A 20,188-nucleotide genomic window follows, 5' to 3' on the forward strand; every position below is an offset into this window, starting at 1 on the left:
GATTCATATTTTAATTAACACACTAACTTAAAAAAAATGAAATTCTAGTGCAATTCCTGATGCTGCCTGCAGGGGTTGTGTGTGCATCTGTGGCCGTACCTCTTCTTAGCGGTGTCTCTCTGTTCCTCCCCACTGCAGGCGCAGGCAGCAGTGTGCATCACAAGTGCAACAGCGCCAAGCACCGCATCATCTCGCCCAAGGTGGACCCGCGCTCAGGCGGCTATGGAGGGGCGCACTCCGAGGTGCAGAACAATGACGTCTCTGAGGGCAAAACGGAGCACAGCCACGGCAGCGGCAAGGGGGCAGGGGGCGGAGCCAGCGGCGGGGGCGGAGCCCGTGAGAAACGCAATGGCAAGGTGCCCAAACCAGCACTGCTGCACCAGAGCAGCACGGAGGTGTCCTCTACCAACCAGGTGGAGGTTCCCGACACCACGCAGAACTCACCCGTCTCCATCAGCAGCGGCCTCAACAGCGACCCTGACATGGCTGACAGCCCCGTGGTGGCAGGCATCGGCCATGTGGCCTCCGTGATGGGCGGCCTCTCACAGGGTGCTGCCGTATTCATGTCCGAGGTGACCGGCGACCCCGTCTACAGCATGTCCCCCACTGGCGGGCCCAGCTCCCACCTCATGGGCCCCGACGCCACCTCCCAAGGCCTGGTGTTAGCCGTCGCCTCAGATGGCCACAAGTTTGCGTTCTCTGGCGGGGCGGGCGGCGACACGGGTGCAGCCGGAGCCACAGACGGGCTGGCCATGCTGTCCGCTGCCGGTGTGTCCGAAGAGCTGGTCCTCTCCAGCAGCCTGGACTCTGGGGCCATCAAACTGCCAGAGACCGCCATGAATTTCGACCCCGACTGCTTCCTCAACAACCCCAAGCAGGGCCAGACCTATGGTGGCAGCGGCCTGAAGGCAGACCCCAGCTCCTCCGGCGCCTCATCCTCCTCGGGCAGCGGCAGTAGCAGCAACGGCGGCCTGCAGCGCTCTCCCCCGCTGTCCGATTCCAGCTACGTATTCAGCTCCTCACTGGTGAAGAACATCAAGACAGAGGACACCTCCTTCGAACAGCAGTTGGCCAAGGAAAGTGGCTACCAAGTGGGCCCGGCCGTGACCGGCGGAAATGGTGTGCCGGGCTCTGCAGGCACCTGCTCGGCCCAGGGCTCCCTGACCCTGACTCCTGCAGGCTCTCTGCTGCCCTCTGGTGGTGGGCTAAGTCCCAGCACCACTCTGGAGCAGATGGACTTCAGTGCCATTGATGCAAAGCAGGAGTACCCACCTGGCACAGCATCAGGGGGCTATGGCCAGTCTATTTCCAGCCCACATCTTGCCCACCAGAGCCGTTCGCCCAGCTTTTTCCTCCAGGAGGCGCCCAAGACCAGCCCATCCCAGCAGGGCCGACAGGGCTCCGGACAGAAGTCGCACCTACTGGAGCACAACTCCCACGACTCAGGTGCTTATCTGGGCCTGCAGGTGGTCCGGACCGACTCCCCCAGCAGCAACGGGCACCTCCACCATCACCATACCCACCAGAGCCAGCACAGGGCCCCCAGCTGCAATGGTGGGTCCCCAGCCGAAGCAGCTGGCCAGGCGAGCTCTCTCCAGCTCCTGCAGTACCAGGGCGCTTTCCCCGGCCTAGGCCCGGAGCACGAGGAGGTAGTGGGCTTGGATCAGGCAGGCAATGCTGGAGTCGTGGGCCAGACGGGGGCCACAGAGAATGGAGCAGAGGGCCTACTGAAATCCGGGAATCACCTTCAGGCCTGCAGGGGCGGCGGCGGAGAAGAAGGGGGCGCCGATCACTACTTACAGCAGGGAGCAGACGGGGCTGGAGGTGGAGGCGGGGATGGAGGGGGACTGAGCAACGGGACCTCTGGCGGCTCCGGGGCTTCCCAGCAACAGCTGCAGCCCCTCATGCAGGGTGCAGGACTGGTACAGGGGCTCTACAGTGCCCACCAGGCCTTGGGTGGAGCTGGGGCGGGAGCAGGCAGTGGTGGGGGCCTGGAGATCAGCCTGGACCACTTTGACATCTCCTTCGGCAATCAGTTTTCTGACCTCATTAGCGATTTCATCGCCGTGGATGGAGCAGGGACAGCAGTGGGACCTGGTGGGGCCCTGTATGCCCACCAGCTGGTAGCCCCACCCAGCGGTGCTGACGGCCAGGCCAGCTCCACCGGGGCGCCACCCCAAGGTCAGGAGGACACGGGGGCGAGAGGGACCGGCTACAACCCTGCTGAGCTCTGCCTGCAGACCTGCTGCAGTCCCCAAGCCGGGGGGGTGTCCGGGGAGGCGGGCTCCCTGGCCTTCATGCACGTGGCTGAGGTCGTGTCTGCCGCTGTGGCCCAGGGGGCGCTGGGGATGCTGCAGGCCACTGGAAGGCTCTTCATGGTCACTGACTACTCCCCCGAGTGGTCCTACCCAGAGGTGGGCGTCCTGCACACTGCCTGAATGTAAAGGTGTCTGTTATGATTTTAACAGCAAAACCTGGTGCAGTTCAGTAATCGAAATCACCTGACTAAGTTAGTAGTCTGACAAGTTTTCTAAAAGCAAAACAAGGCAATAAATACAGGACAGAAACATGTTAACAGTTTTACAGAGCATATAACTATGGTCATATGACTAACAAAATGAAAAACTAGTATTGATTTTATGTATCATATTTCTTGTACAGTTTCTGCTAAAATAAATCCATCTATTAATTATACTAATCACAAATTTTCTGCTCAGGAATTGTTTTAGACGTTCTTTAGCTGGCTCCAAATGGAACCTCAAAACTGCAATTTGCCAAAATACCACAAGATGGCAACCTGCAGTACGAATGAAGGCATATTTTAAAAAGAAAAAAAGGAAGCTGTTATTCACTATAGTGTCCACTAGATGGCAGCAGGAAGCCAAAAATACACACACAGTAGAAAATGGCATGTTTCTGCTGAGGTTAGCAGAGAACTGCTCGCGTGGCCCTGGAGGTTTCCGCTATTTTTCCGTGCCTGTTTCTTCAGGGTGGCGTGAAGGTGCTGATCACAGGTCCTTGGCAGGAGGCTAACAGCAGCTACAGCTGTCTGTTCGATCAGATCTCCGTCCCCGCCTCCCTGATCCAGCCCGGCGTGCTGCGCTGTTACTGCCCTGGTAAGAGTGTCTGCATGTTGTGCTGCTCCTCCCTCCGTCATTTTCATCAGGCCTTGTCATGGAATAAATAAAGTCATTCATCCTTGGATGTTTATACCGGGCTGGGGGATTAGCGAGTGGGGCAATCAGAGAGTGACGCGCCTTGACGGATGACCTGTCGCTTGATGAGTGACAGTGGAGAGTCTCTCTCCTGATGCTCAGTCAGTCTCTCTCTCTCTCTCGCTCTCTCTCTGCAGCTCATGACACAGGGCTGGTGACGCTGCAGGTGGCTGTCAGTAACCAGATCATCTCCAATTCCGTGGTGTTTGAGTACAAGGCCCGCGCCCTGCCCTCGCTGCCCTCCTCCCAGCATGACTGGCTCTCCCTGGATGGTAGGTCGCTCTCAAGTGTTACTGCGGTGAATCTTTACAGTATCCATCTGTGTACCTGTCCAGTCTCCATCTCAGTGTCTCTGTGCAGTCTTCATCACATTGTCTCTATATGGTCTCTGTCTCATTGTCTCCGGACAGTCTCTATTTCGTTGTCTCTATACAGTCTCCATCTCATTGTCTCTGTACAGTGTCCATATCAGTGTCTCTGTACAGTGTCCATCACATTGTCTCTATACAGTGTCCATCACATTGTCTCTGTTCAGTCTCCATCTCATTGTCTCTGTACAGTGTCCATCACATTGTCTCTGTTCAGTCTCCATCACATTGTCTCTGTTCAGTCTCCATCACATTGTCTCCGTACAGTCTCCATCACATTTTCTCTGTACGATCTCCATCTCATTGTCTCTGGAGAGTCTCTATTTCATTGTCTCTGTTCAGTCTCCATCACATTGTCTCTGTTCAGTCTCCATCACATTGTCTCTGTTCAGTCTCCATCACATTGTCTCCGTACAGTCTCCATCACATTTTCTCTGTACGATCTCCATCTCATTGTTTCCGGACAGTCTCTATTTCATTGTCTCTGTGCAGTCTCCATCACATTGTCTCTGTACAGTCTCCATCACATTGTCTCTGTACGATCTCCATCTCATTGTTTCCGGACAGTCTCTATTTCATTGTCTCTGTGCAGTCTCCATCACATTGTCTCTGTTCAGTCTCCATCACATTGTCTCTGTTCAGTCTCCATCTCATTGTCTCCGGACAGTCTCCATCACATTGTGTCTGTACAGTCTCCATCACATTGTGTCTGTACAGTCTCCATCACATTGTCTCTGTACGATCTCCATCTCATTGTCTCTGGAGAGTCTCTATTTCATTGTCTCTGTGCAGTCTCCATCACATTGTCTCTGTTCAGTCTCCATCACATTGTCTCCGTACAGTCTCCATCACATTTTCTCTGTACGATCTCCATCACATTTTCTCTGTACGATCTCCATCACATTGTCTCTGTTCAGTCTCCATCACATTGTCTCCGTACAGTCTCCATCACATTTTCTCTGTACGATCTCCATCTCATTGTTTCCGGACAGTCTCTATTTCATTGTCTCTGTGCAGTCTCCATCACATTGTCTCTGTTCAGTCTCCATCACATTGTCTCCCGACAGTCTCCATCACATTGTGTCTGTACGATCTCCATCTCATTGTCTCTGGAGACTCTCTATTTCATTGTCTCTGTGCAGTCTCCATCACATTGTCTCTGTTCAGTCTCCATCACATTGTCTCTGTTCAGTCTCCATCTCATTGTCTCCGGACAGTCTCCATCACATTGTGTCTGTACAGTCTCCATCACATTGTCTCTGTACGATCTCCATCTCATTGTCTCTGGAGAGTCTCCATCACATTGTCTCTGTTCAGTCTCCATCACATTGTCTCTGTTCAGTCTCCATCACATTGTCTCTGTTCAGTCTCCATCACATTGTCTCCGTACAGTCTCCATCACATTTTCTCTGTAAGATCTCCATCTCATTGTTTCCGGACAGTCTCTATTTCATTGTCTCTGTGCAGTCTCCATCACATTGTCTCTGTGCAGTCTCCATCACATTGTCTCTGAGCAGTCTCCATCACATTGTCTCTGTACAGTCTCCATCACATTGTCTCTGTACGATCTCCATCTCATTGTTTCCGGACAGTCTCTATTTCATTGTCTCTGTGCAGTCTCCATCACATTGTCTCTGTGCAGTCTCCATCACATTGTCTCTGTTCAGTCTCCATCTCATTGTCTCCGGACAGTCTCCATCACATTGTGTCTGTACAGTCTCCATCACATTGTGTCTGTACGATCTCCATCTCATTGTCTCTGGAGACTCTCTATTTCATTGTCTCTGTACAGTCTCCATCACATTGTCTCTGTTCTGTCTCCATCACATTGTCTCTGTTCAGTCTCCATCACATTGTCTCTGTTTAGTCTCCATCACATTGTCTCTGTATAGCCTCCTTCTCCGTATGTCTGTATAGTATACAAGTGTATCTCTGTGCAGCCTTCAGCTCAGTGCTTTTGTACAGTATCCATCTGTATCTCTATACAGTATTTCTCTCAGCATTTCTCAAACTGAACGATCGAGTTCCCAGGCAGCCTATTTCTTGCCCGTTGGTCACCGTCCAAGCCAAGTACAGTAGCGTGTTAGAACCATCTGCTCCAGTCCATCGAATCTGTTCTGTAGGTCTTCCATACTGAGAATATGTACTGGCGGCGTTGTGGCTGCGCTTTCGTGACGCACCACCGTGGATTTTAGTTAGCGCTTTCGGCCGTTTGAATAGATTAAAGCTAACAGATCCCTTCCGTGAAAACCGATCTCTGCCAATTCACATCAGATACCTCACAGGCGAGTGCCGGCAAACAACTGGTGCCCAGATCAGCCAAGTGGCATCCAGGGTGTCGTCCTCTGTGCCGTGCGCAGTGACGTGACGAGAAAACAGAAGCATAGCACTGGCGAGCGTACAAACATGCCACATGCTCTGGTGGCGTGTTTTCTTAACCACGATAAATATGCCGCATTTAATTTCATGAATAATAAAGGTTGTTATGTTTTATTGAGCGTCCTGGCAACCAGTTGTTTCCCGTCGCATCAATAATTAATTTTTCATGCAGCTTTCTGGGTTCTCAGCGAGACTTTTCGCCAAGCCTTTTTTAGAACAATGTCTTATGAAATCTGCTTCACTACTGATGCAATAGTTTTTTTCCTGCAGCCCCAGCGCCAAATCAGGCACAGGTGCACAGCGCAGGTGGGGAGCATACAGGCAGCCGTGCAGCGTGCACAGCTGTCCAGGTTTGCCGTAGTCCCCTCAGAGGGTCTGTCAAAGGCAAACCATTCCGAACGTCACCCCGATGCATTCTGGGATTTACGAATGGCGTAGCTAAGCACACCGTTATGTGAAGACCGGGAATGGAAGCGTTAGGTAAACTAGGAAGAGAAAGAACTGGGTGTCTTTGTCCAAGGGTAACAAATGAACACATGACTATTTGTGCTTGTGTCAGAGAATGGGTCACCCTGACGCCACACAACTCTGCTTTCTCCTGTAACTACCCTGCCTGCCTTTGCTTTCACTGTTGTGTTTCTGCAAGCAGATTATTCAGTCTTACATCTGTCTATGATGCAGCTCTTAGCTCGCTTCAGATCTATGTAATGCTGTCGCTAAATCTCCACTAAGCTATTTGTGGAAAACGGCCGTAGATAAATACGAATCCTAAATATACAGAGATGAGTTGAAAATGCTCCTGGATGTATAAACGATTCCCTGCACGCCTGGCCAGTGTTGGGGAGGGGGGAAGGGGATTGTGGCCCTCATTACTAACCGGACTTTTCTCGTAACCGTACGGCTGCGGGGGCTACAGGGTGGTATTGTTATCCAAGATGCTGAATTTTAGCAGCGATGCCCGCAGAGCATGAGGGACAGAGCATGAGGGACAGAGCATGAGGGACGGAGCATGAGGGACAGAGCATGAGGGACAGAGCATGAGGGACAGAGCATTGTTCGAGGGCCACAGGTTCTGATGTCAGTCGCTCTCCATTATTTTCTTCCTCGATTGGACAACAGCGGCTTATTGCCCCAAGGAGGCGGGGCGATTTTAAGTAGGATTTTTGCCTCCACAGCACAGATAAAAGACGTCTCACACTCAGCTCACTTCTTCTGGTCTCCTTTCATTTCAGTGCAATTATATATGCTTGGCCGACATTTTTAACTAATTTGACTTGAAATTTAACTTATTTACACCGTTGGAAATTTCACTACTGTGGTACAGGCACAAGGGTCCAACAGGTGGCCCTTCGCTGTGGATTAACCCAGCAAGCTCCTGGTGTGTCCAGTACAAAGGGTCTCTAAAGGATGTCAGCCAGCTTGTTCTGATTTCGAGTCACAATGAACATAAAAATGTATGCTAGTTGCGGAAGCATGTTCAGTCTAAATGTTCATTTTAGACAATCATGCCGTTGACAAATAATCACCAGACGTCTAAAGAAAAAAAGGTAACGTAGTGTGGTAATGAATAGTAATACCAAAGTGTTTAGACCATCGGAAAGAGTAATATAGCCAGCAAATTAACTGATGAAGGGCTGGTCTACGACATGCGGTGATTGGCAGAGCTTCTCACCTACCATGTTTCAAACCTTGTTCCTCCCATTACTAGTTAACAATAAGAGCATTGATTAGTGGAGCCCGCAGTTTAAGTCTCATTAGAGTAATTAACGAGATTTAGAAGAACGGTCAATTAAATCCCTCGTTTAGACACTTATGAAGTCTAGCTCAACAGCAGTGCAGGTTAGGGATTGTTGTAATATCCATCCTCTGCACATACATACATATACAGTACAGGACAGCGTGTGTTGCAGGCCACACAGACACACGCACACACACGGGTGATGTAGTGATACCAGTTCACCTGTGAGATTTCAGGGGAAAATCAGGGTACCTGAAATGAACCCGAATTCACAGGGAGAATGGCACATACACAGTCAGGTCCCGAGGCCTGAGGCCGCAGTGCTGCCGCTACGCTCTACAGTTACAGCATAAAAAAAAAAATGTCCCTCTCCTAGTGAGGTCGCCAACATCATTTTATGACTTGACCTCCAGTGATCCGCATTTTCAGCCGGATGAAGATGAGTCATAAGTGGGCAGGATATGCAAATAACCCTTGTAATCTTCAGACAGAATCAGTACTTGAATCAGTACTTGAATCAGTATTGCTCAAGAAACAATATAATCCATTTGTAAAGAGTTTAGCGGAATGTCTGCTAGTACAAAGGATTAAAGAGGGAACGTATTATATGTTGACAGCATTACATCAATTGACTGATGGATTTCTGGAGATTGCAGGAGCCATATCCTGTGCCCTAAGTGCTGTGATATTTGGTTTTTTTTCCCCCTAAATGCTCTGCACTTACAGCTGGCCTGCGGTATTCCAGCTGTCACACAAGGGATTATGACTTTCGCCAGACCTTTCCTATATTCCGTTGCGGAATCTCAATATGCGTACTTGACTGAACTCGCGTTCTCGCGTACCCGTTTTACATCACGCTCCATCGCCGAAGACCAGTTCCAATACTAAGATCAGAAGATCAGAGGACGGTAAAATCCCTGGATGTTGGTCTTGCTCCGCCCCAAATATCAAGCATGCATTGGGTGCATCATTGTCAAACAAGAACGATCCCGTGATTCATTGCGTGCTGTTCAGATGGTGGAGGAAGAAGGCGTGAACCATAATTGCATTACCTTAATCGGAGTAACGTTTCCGTCCTTCCTGTCAGATAGTATTTTCCCCCTGTTATTCACTTTTTTGGCTCTTAAGACTGCGGAACTGAAATGGTTATCATCCGCGTATAACGTTTGTATAGAGTTAAAATATATGTGAATATTTTAAGTGCAAGCTTCATTTATGAAAAGCACTCATACCAGTAATCATACCAGGAATAATTAGTCATTTAGACTGGACATTTCGATTATGTGTCATTTATTAAATACCACACTAAAAATTACAGCCAGGGTAATCAGCTGGGTGTACAGCATAGTGCAACTCTGTCTCAGTCCACAATTTGGTTCTCTGTCCTCGTGATCTTGCAAGATCATTCTTGGAAGGCAAGTTTGCAAGACCAGTCTGGGTGCCAACAGACACTATGGTCACACCACTGTGGATCCCGCAGTCTGTCGCTGTTGGCATTGTACACCCGTGCCAGTAAAATGAATTCTTCAAGACAAACTCTTTTTACAGTTTACTGCCCAGAAGCAGCTGACATTTTATCTCTGGTGTGGATCCTTAACCAGCTGGGCTGTGGCTGGTTTTGTAGTGCATGGTGCAGTGAAGCAAACAGTTTGTACTGTCCTGCATTAAAAAAGTACAAAGCCTTAGCTCCCTTAGCGTGATCCCATATATAAAAATGCGTCTCAGAATTCTGATATTGGAGCCTGGTCTGCCCAGTCTGTGGGGATTTATGTGTAAATACAGAAGGATTCCCCTTGTGAAAAAATTACCTTGAAGCCTGTTTAATACAGCACAGGGTGACAGGATAAGTCCTTGGGGAGAAAAGCCTTCAGAAATCACACTGACCATGTGATCGAGTGAGTAAACAAGCCAGCATGGCCCAGGGGGAGCTAATCTGCACCCACTGGTCAGCTAATGGGGTTTCAGTGCGAGACAAACAATCCTGAGTCAGGGAGCCGATTAGGAGAGAACGGGAAACAGGAAAGAGGAAGGAGCAGACACAGGAGGCAGGAAGAGACACAGAGCTCAGGGTGGGGGGCATGAGGACTGGAGACCAAAGGCAGGCAGAACAAAGTGTGCAGGTCAAAGGATGACAAAATCGAGCTGATGTGAATGAGGTGGAGGAGGGGAAGGCCAGCTCTGATTGATAAAAAGGCGACCGTGTTTGTGTGTGTGTGTGTGTGTGTATACAGTATATCTGTGTGTGCATGTGTACAGGATTTGCTGCTTCTAGCAGAACAAAGAAAACATTCCCACAAAACCGGGAAGCCTCAGAAAATGGACAATCCCGAGAACACAAACCCCCTTTTTTTGCGGCTTCTCCGTTTTTTGCAAGCCTGCTTAAAAACTGAAAGTGCTACATTTTTCTGTTTGTCATCGTTTTTTCCATCTGTTTTTCAGTTTTGATAAATTGGAGTTACTGGATAATTAATGACAATGAAGGGAAGTCAACGGAAAATCCCACAAAAGACAGAGATTAAAAATGGTCCGATCTGCGTGTTCCTGTCTGCCTGCGCTTGTATGTATCTATGCATGTGTTAGTGTTTGTGTGCCTGTGTGTCTATGTCCGTGCGTCTTAGTGTGTTGTGTGTGTCTCTAGATATATGCCTGTCTTTGTTTTCCTACGGGTGCCTGTATATGTGCCCGTATTCACATGTGTGTGCGTGTCTGAGTGTGCATGTGTTTCCTTGTGTGTCTGGGGGAGGGGGGTATTGCTGCAGAATACATTGACTGGATAAAGTAGGGCATCGGTGGGAGCACGGAAAGGGGACAGCTGCAATGCAGAGGCCCTTGATGAAGGCGGAGCGGGTAGCTGCACGGGCAGCTCATCACCACAGAGCAGCTCAGCAGCCACCCAGCTCGCCGTGCTGCCTGCGCCTGCAGCCGACTCACACTTTACGCCATTTTGTCCTCCTCTGTCCCCACTGTAGTCTGACACACTCCAGTCTTTTGCATGATTCAGCTAGACATTTATTTCCTGTAAAGAAAAAAACATACCTGGCTGCTTTGTATCCATCAAATACTGTGAATAGCTCAGTGTTGTCATTGGTGCAGAATGTATCATAGTATTTATGGTTTTTATCGGTAATTCCAGATTCACACATGAGGAATTATTCCAGGTAAACAAATGTCAAATAATCACGAATTAAGTCAATTATTTTATTGTTACGCTGAGCTGAGTCCGAATTCATATGTATAAAAACCTACTGAATCATATTGCAATTCTGCAAACGACAGAATGTGTGAGGTAATGCCTTTATATATCACATATGAATAAACAGTGTTAAGAATAACAGTCTATATGGAGAAGCAATTGCAGGAAGTATTTGGGGGGGCTTAATGTGTAACTCCCCTGGGAAACAGAAAATGGATGCTATGGATGTCGCTAGCAGACATATCGGCATATCTGTGGCTCCCTGTGGTCAAACAGATTAGAGATCGAGTTCTGTGCTGCTTGTTCTGAGATCGTGTCGGCTTGGGAGAGCCGTTTTGTCAAAGCCGCCTCCGTCCGCAGATACGCTTGTTCCGGCGACCGCGGCTTTGATCCTAATTTGTCGTGACGGGCCAGAAGTCCTGCCGCTTCCTTGGCGGGGCGGCAGTGACATTTATTAAAATTCAAGCTTGGCGCCTCGCATTTCGCTGAACGTGACACAGCTTGTCATTTTCGTACTTGAATCACCGGGGAATGGATTTCGGTGCAGCCTTCCATAAGGTCCCTCATGGCATGGGCTGGGTTATTCACCGTGGGGCGTTAACGCGACGTAAATTCGACATCCTGCGGAACAGAAATGACGGGTAGTTTTCCCTCAGGCTGCCACTGTAGCAATTAAATAATAGTAAATAAATTTACCAGGACCAGTTGTTGCGAATACGATTCCCTGGGATGAAACGTGGGCACGTTTAATCATCGTTTTGTCAGCGGTTGTGTGTAGAAGATGTGTGCGTGAGTTTCCCAAAAGAGCCTGGCCTCATTCGCGGAAAGTATGGAAACTGCTTCATCTGTATCGTAGGTATATTTGCAGGTGAAAGGCTACTTAATTCATCCAACTTCATGTTCTGGAAAGGGATCCCAGGGTGCATCTCATGTATGGAAGGGCACAGGGCAGTGGTAAAACTGGACAGGATGAGAGTGCATTGTTGGTCGCATAAAATCAGTCATTCAGTACTTGCAGTTTAGACATTCCAGTTCACCTCATTGCATTTGATTGCAAATTTGCCAGACACAAGGACCAGATGCAAAATTCACACAGTAGAGAATGGATTCAAACCAGTAGCATTGGAAGTGTGAGCTAACAACGTTACCACATGACTCATTTTGATGGGTAACTTTTAGTTTAGCTATTACATGTTGGTTATTGGTTAGTACTGTAGCCTCCCACCTTATGCCCTTAACTAGTAGGCTACTGGCTTTAAAGTCTTTTTACAATTAGGCTTCCAGGCCTTGAACTCCATGTGATAGTCTCATGGGGCCACTGGGGTTATCTTTCTTCTTAATTATATTGTGTGGAAAAGTCATGCATTCATCAAGCCATCCATATATCTCCCAACCACTCGATCTGGTCAGGGTGACAAGGCATCCTGGAACCTCCAGGGAGCAGGACTCATTGACGATGGGATGCCGTGGTCTGTCTTTGTTATTGAATTCATTTTCGCAGTATTAGAGGGCTTTTCAGACTTGTGTCACATCATTGTCTCATTGCCAAAGCACTTTCATATACAAATATACACGAAGGGTGCAATTGTGCACACAGTCTTTGCGAATCTAACTGTATGCACTGGCTTTGTGAATCTACCTATATATTAATCAGAGAATAATCAGCTTTACAGACCAACCACCCGGAAATTTCCGATCTTTCAGGTGTTCACAGTGTGTGTGTGTGTGTGTGTGTGTGTGTGTGTGTGTGTGTGTGTGTGTGTGTGTGTATACACACACTCATACATATATGCTACTGTTCAAAAGTTTTGGGTCACTTGGAAATTTCCTTGCTGTTGAAAAAAGCAGGTTTTTTGCCCATTAAAATAACATCAGATTGATCTTTATTAATGTTGTAAATGACTATCATAGCTGGAATGTTTTTAATGGAATATCTACATAGGTTTACAGAGGCCCCTTATCAGCAACAATTAGTCCTGCGTTCCAGTGGAATATTGTGTTTGCTAGTGCAAGTTAATCATTTTAAAAGGTTAATTGATCATTAGAAAACCCTTTTGCAGTTATGTTAGCATAGGTGAAAATTGTTGTGCTGATTAAAGAAGCAATAAAACTGGCCACCTTTGGACTAGCTGAGTGTCTGGAGCATCAGCTGTTGTGGGTTCGATTACAAGCTCAGAATGGTCAGAAACAAAGAACTTTCTCCTGAAACTCGTCAGTCTATTCGTGTTCTGAGAAATGAAGGCTATTCCATGCGAGAAATTTCCAGGAAGCTGAAGATCTCGTACAATGCTGTGTATCACTCCCTTCACAGAGCAGCGCAAACTGGCTCTAACTGCAATAGAACAAGGAGAGGAAACCCTGGTGCAGAACTGAGCAAGAGGATAAATATATTAGAGTGTGTAGTTTGAGAAACAGACGCCTCATTGGTCTTCAACTGGCAGCTTCGTTAAATAGGACCTGCAAAAGACCAGCCTCAGCGTCAACAGTGAAGAGGCAACTCCGGCATGCTGGCCCTTCTAGGCAGGATTGCTAAGAAAAAGCCGTATCTCAGAGTGGCCAGTTAAAAGGAAAGACTGAGAGGGGAAATGAACACAGACACTGGACACTGGAAAAAAGTGCTATGGATGAAGGAATCTAAGTTTGAGGTGTTCAGATCACAGAAGAAATTTTGTGAGTCACAGATCAAATGAAAAGATGCTGGAGAAGTGCTTAAATCGCCATTAAATCTGAGGGGGACGTGTGTCCCCCACATTTAACATAAAATGTTGCCCCCCCCCCCACATTCAAAATGCTTCTGACGCCCCTGGCTTGACGAAATCTGTCAAGAATGGTGGAGGCAATGTGATGGTCTGGGGCTGCTTTGGTGCTGGTAAAGTGGGGGATTTGTACTGGGTAAAATGGATCTTGAAGAAGGAAGGATATCACTGCATGTTGCAATCCCGTGGACGGTGCTTAATTGGAGCCAGTTTTGTCCTACAACAGGACAGTGACCTAAACACAGCTCCAAACTACAAACGAACAATTTAGGGAAGAAGCAGTCAGCTGGTGTTCTGTGTATAATGGAGCGACCAGCACTGTCACCGGACCTCAACTCTATTGAGCCGTTATGGAGGCAGCTGGACCGAATGGCATGTAAGAAGTGGCCATCAAGCCCATCCAGCCCTGTAAAATCTCATCAGATTACCTCAACAAACTAACATCAAGAATGGCCAAGGTCTACGAGGCGGTGATCGTTGCAAATGCGTGAGTCTTTGACGAAAGCAAAGTTTGAAGAACACAATTATTTCAATTTCAAAAATCATTATTTCTATCAGCTTCCAGGACAGGCTCCGGACCCCCCGCGACCCAGTAGGATAAGCAGTTTGGAAAATGGATGGATGGATGGATAATTTCTATGATTTCTATCATTGCCAATGGCTATGTCCTGTTTATTTAGCTATATTTCCTATTCATGTTTTCAAACAAAACAAGGAAATTTCTTAGTGACCCAAAACTGGAATAGTAGTGTGTGTGTGTGCGCGTGTGTATGTGTATATATATACACATACACATACATATATATATATATATATATATATACTGTATATGTAATCAGTGTGTGTTTATGTATATACGTGTTCTGTTGTAGGACAGCCCGTTTTTATCTTTTATTTCATCTTCAGCTGGTCATACAGTGGCATGAAATATTCTCTGGCACATCGAGACATAAACATCATATATCAAAACATGAACATACAACAAAAAAAATGCCATTAACACCGTTGTGCAAATGGGTAATGGAACTGAATGAACAGGAATGTACAATAAATAGATATCCTCATCGTATTTAGTCATTTTTTGGCAAATGTTGTTCAGTACGCCTTTAGGTATGACACTGATGGTGGATCGTCTGGGGTAAATTGTAGTGCTGATGTGAGGGAATTGTGAAAAGGATAACAGTCCAAGCACTGGCTTTTTTGTTGTGTCTAGGAACTTGGGGAGTATATCTCTCTATTGCGCCCGGATTCTTACACATGTTTACCTTGAAAATAGACAAGAAGGTCAGCTTTTTTAGAACTGAACAACAGCAAAAAATAAATAAATAAATAAGCAGTACTCGCCTCTTTGTGCATCAATGAACAACGTCTGAATTAATCTGAAGTGACAAGCAGACCACTTTGATTTATTGTGTCTGTAACAATATTCCATTCTTTAAAAAAAGCCAACCAAAGAAACATTGATTCTTTGCTATGCGACATATACGGTGAGCAAACTGTAAATAATAATAATAATAATAAGGTTATTTCCATGTCATTTTTGATGAGAAAAAAAAAACATACAGAACGTGATATACAGAAAATGTACCAAACGGTCTTCTTCAATTAAGAAAAGACGGAGGCTTTGTTTACTTCTATTGCTTTATTTAAAAAAAAATCCTACAACATATAGGCTACATACATGCAGACAGTCCCAGTGTCAAACTATTTCGGTGTTTTCGGACTCGAGAGTACAGCGTGACGCGCTAGCGGCACAGCTGCCTGCCTTGATTTGTCATAATGCGGGTGGGGGCGGGGAGCGCTGCTCCTCTGCAGCATTGCAGGTACGGAGTCACAGACAGGACAAAAGGCGCCGGCTGTACAGCGCCGCCTCGTACTTTGCGTTACCAGTTCGTCGAATGCTTGCTCCGCGGTGCCTTTTCTTAACCGTGTGAATTCAATCGATCGGGGGAAAACGGGGAAAATGTTCCCCTCGACGGTCATATGGGTCACTGGGTGTTTTTAGTGAGCCTGGATTAAACGGGAAGGGGGCGTGTTACGTAAATTCAGGCAATGAATGGGAATCGAGAAAGCGAGAATTTGACAGTAAAGAAAGAAATGCACCCCTCATTCAGAGCATGTCGTATGATCGACGACAGAGACTCATTTTCGGTTAAATTATTTTAAATCCTTTCCAGGTCTTGCGTCGCATAGTCCATCGTACGTGTTTTCGGTACACGGAGGTCAAGAGAATGCTTCATCTGCATTCTGAGCTAGCGATAATATGAATATATATTTTAATGCAGTTCATAAAGCAACAGTAAGGCGATCGATCCTGCGCAATTAAAGAAACTGGAAGGGCAGACTGCTTGCCAGTCGGCGGCTTGAAAATGCTGGCAGTTCACCTGCGGCACGTGAACGGCAGCGGCGACTTATGGCGATTTTCTGTGTTATACTGCGGGCTGGTCGGGGGTAGAGTGGCGGCGCGGAAGGGAAAGGGGGGAAGAGCGACTCGGGGGGAGGGGGCAGAGTAGTGAGGGGATTTATCTCTCCCTCTCTCCCACGGTGTCGCTCTTCCACTTTGTTCTGTTGTTGTGGAGTCAGTGCGATCTTTCTCCACGCGAAAAGGAATCGTAGCGCCGCCCGCGGAGTCGGGGCTCGGACCGCATGAGCGCTCGGTGCCCACTGAGGATCAGCCGTTTGGGCTCCGGTGCGGATACAGATGAATGACGCCAACCTCTTGTTAAAGACGAGGGAGTGAGTTTGCTGGAGACAATACCAATGGAAAATGAAATAGAAGGTTAGATTTGTGTCGTAACGGTGCTTTTCTTCGTTTGGTGGTATCTGGTGTGGTTTGCATTGACGGTAAATGCGTGTAAAAATGAGAGTGAAGTTGCACAGCACCAACATGGCATGTTTTTTTTTTTGTGATTCGACGGTACTCTGATTTCTAATTAATTTTAAAATATTTGTTATTGTGAGTTCCTAGTAAAATAAAGGTGACTGAACTCTAGATGGATCTCCCTTTTGTTATTGGGTGGTATTAGCGGATACATTAAGTTTAGCGCTTGTTGGTGCTTTCCTTTTGTTTGGAAGTATGTGGTCATGTTCCTTATGTAGTCCTGAGATGCTCTTTCTGTTGTGCTGCCAGTGCTATTGCTTGTGAATATTCGTGCACATAGATACTATCATAAAGTCTTTCAAAAAGACTTTTTGATATCATTTCATGGTTTCTTTTGATAGGTGTTACCAAGAATCGATACAAGGATTATAAAACGGCACTCTTCCTACATGTTCGCCTAATCCACATGCTGATTCGGATAGTTTTATTACTTACTTTACATTTTCAAAAGCAGTTCTATCCCCGATCACAGTACTGTAGATTGGCGATACGTCAAAATCCCCTAGATGTTGCAAATGAAACATGGAGCCCAAGAAATATAACGCTGTCAAACCTGGTCCTTCTAAGAGGCGTTACTACCCATAACACAATTATTGACTAACACTGACTGATGTAATTTACTCCACAGTCGTGAAGCCAGAATCGGGGAAAAAATGTGAAGTTATTCCTCGTTAATATCACTTGTGGATCATACTTATTTAGACGTCTACATTTTTAAGTGTTTACAAGTAATTTATATTATTTGAAACAACTCATGCAAAACATAATTATATTAGGATTTTTGATGAATATTTGTACCTGTTTCTTTATTAATTCCACTTCTTTTCTTGTCGCCCTGAATGATCCCTTCTGTTGCTTTTGATTATGCTGCAGCCAGTTTATCGCGCTTTGTCTTTGCCTTTCGCGAGTGCGCGCCTCGCATCCCGGGTCAAAGTTTTCCGTCGTTTCGGTCGCGCACGGCGTTTGCAGCTTCGCCGTCTCGCCTTCGCCCCCGCCCCCCCCCCCCCCCCCCCCCAGTCCCGTTTTGTCAGCCACCTTTGAGTCACTTTCAGCTGATCGACTCGAAACCCCGAGACAAACAAACATCTCGTCCCCAACAACTTACACAATACCGTCAAAACCATAGACTGCTGTATTCTGCACATTGTGCATGTGCCTCGGAAACAGACGCGTCTTATTACGCGTTATATTGTTAGACGCGTTTTTTTTTTTTTTTAATCAAGCACTGCTATATAGTGCATACAACTTAAAAAGTTAACTCCGAAAGAATTGCTTGCGATTTCAGAACCATTGGTTGTGGACAGCGACACTATTATCTGCAGCAAGGGAGGAAAGGGAATACAAGTTTCCAAATAACTTAGATGTTTTGTGGAGATGTTAGAAATAAAGCTAACATCATATCAAAGTGTTCGCTACAAGTGCTTGAATAATTCCGTGTTTCTGCATCATGTGTTTCTCATCACGATCGTCGCCAAAGTAGGTCATGTCAGCACCGCCCTAAAATAGCTTGAGTATTTAGGCGGAAATAATTCCGCGTAATATTTATGTCATGTGAATAATAAGACGTGTACTGCATCATTTTATTAGCATGTAATCATCACATAGGTGGCGATTTAGGCAGAGATATAAGCTACACATCCCCTCCCATTGTGGCCGGACTGGCAAACTGTCCTTACAGATAATTCCCCGAAGGCAGACCTGTAATTTGGTCATTCATTATAAGTAGCTTAATGAAGTCAATCTCAAGATTGTCTTTAATGAAACAAGATGATGCACGATTGGCAATTGTTTCGTACCATGTTGGCCTCAAACTCAAATAATGCTATTTTTGAAGTTATTAAAACTTGAATCTTCGATTCATTGCATACTATTGTTAGAAATGTTTTTGAGTTCATTCACATATGACTGATATATGTTGACTTTGACTGTATGTATGACGGACATCAGAGTCAAAGTATTACAAAGGAGGCTTCTAACTGTTAGTGACTGATGTGACACTCCATAATGATTCACAGCGCTCCTGCCTCATGGAGGTTAGTATGAGGACAACTTTGTATTGTTATGGCAATTTTCTTTAGCATTATTTCCATATTACATACACTTGGTATTAACTTCAAAACATCTTTCACAACGATTCAGTTATGGCAAAAAATTCTCCTGAAGGTCTGTTTTGGGATTTACATTAATGCCACATATTAATGATATGGGTCAGTTTAAAGTCCTTACCATATTATTGCCTGTCAGAGGTACTGTAGTGACTGGTGAACAATTTCCTCAGCTCTGATAAAGTCAGACATTCTCTCTTAGTCTATACCTCCCAGTGCAAGAATAGTACAATATCCCATTGTAATGTTAATTTGAAATAAATGTATATTCTGTATTTTCGATTGTTACTCAAGAGCTATTGGTGAAGCACATTAGTAATAAAAGGATACTTTGAGTATGGAATTCTGTGAATCCTATTAAACCATTCAGACTGACTCTTTGTGTTTCTGAGTCAGTTGTTTAAGTACACAGTCCTTTAATGTGCGAATTTGGGCTGTAACTATTTTGGATATTTTGTTGGCTAGATTGCAGCCTGCCTTGATGGAGCTCAAAATGCCATTAGGCTGGTTCAAATAATTGTTTATTTCCCTGTGTGTGAGGATACACAGCGAGTAGCATTCGGTAATGTGGGTGTTATATCCTTACGCTGTCAGAATAAAGGGTACAGCTCTGCTACAGTTTTGTTCCTGCAAGGTACAAACAACATTAATGTACCTCCAATAGTACAGAAATGTTCCCCAGAGTCCATTTCTGTACCTTAAAAGGTATATTTATCTACAGCTAAGGGTACAATTGGCAGACCCTTGATGGTACAGCCCCGGTAATTGCCCCCTCAAAGGTACAAATTTGAGCTTTTTTTTCTGACAGTGTACTGGTATTTACAATTATTTCCTCAAAATAACTGCCAAAGAAAATTTAGTTGAGTCTTTTTGAAACTTATGAGCTCAATGCAGTCACTCTATCATGCTCCTTTGAGTAGTAATTTTAATCCTGGTCTGGACGTCACGTAATGAGAGCTTATCATTTTTCCCCAGTATTACGATTTTTAAAAAGGAATGTCCTCCAGCCCTTCAGTTGTATCTGAAACCAGCCAACCTTGCATTGTTGTTCCTTAGGTATTTACCTGTGTAAAATCATCATAAAACATTCAAGTGAGGTATTCTCCTTTTTGTGTATTCTCTTGGGTTGATCTCATGGTGAGGAAGGCTAAAAACTGCAACCCACCTGTCAGTTTCTCAAAAACAGCTTAAGTGTTTTTAAGACTTAAAGCGACACCCTCTCACAGGCTGAATCGAGGAGCTGAATCGGTCACATTCCTAGTTTGGGGGCTGTCGCTGAAGTTTTGAATGAATAGATTTGCTCTGTGCTTAACGTGCTATTTTTAGCAGGGATAGCTTTCTCAAGCAGAGATCATGGTGTGTCGGGGCAAGCAGGCAGGAAATCCAGATGCGGAGCTGAAAGGCCCAATGTTCCTGTGGTCTCATTAAACAAAAAGTGTCTGCCTAGTTCAGGCTGTTCTATCATGTTCAGTCGACTGGTGATTCTCCTTGCTGTTGTGAGGTTTGGCTCTTTTCAGGGATATAAAACCAGTCTTTTGTCCACGAAGTTCGTT

General features: G+C 46.0%; 1 protein-coding gene across 3 annotated transcripts in view; it reads left to right on the forward strand.

Moving 5' to 3' along the window:
- Window positions 1-20,188, forward strand: part of camta1a (calmodulin binding transcription activator 1a) — a 285,485-nt gene that overhangs the window by 235,928 nt on the left and 29,369 nt on the right. For all 3 annotated transcript variants that reach the window (XM_049016578.1, XM_049016579.1, XM_049016577.1), the window contains 3 exons: window positions 139-2,414; window positions 2,990-3,116; window positions 3,353-3,487. In XM_049016578.1, the coding sequence (XP_048872535.1) occupies window positions 139-2,414; window positions 2,990-3,116; window positions 3,353-3,487 (2,538 nt within the window). The remainder of the gene's footprint in view (window positions 1-138; window positions 2,415-2,989; window positions 3,117-3,352; window positions 3,488-20,188) is intronic.

This window comes from Brienomyrus brachyistius, chromosome 6 (genome assembly GCF_023856365.1).
Source record: "Brienomyrus brachyistius isolate T26 chromosome 6, BBRACH_0.4, whole genome shotgun sequence".
NCBI lineage: Eukaryota > Metazoa > Chordata > Actinopteri > Osteoglossiformes > Mormyridae > Brienomyrus > Brienomyrus brachyistius.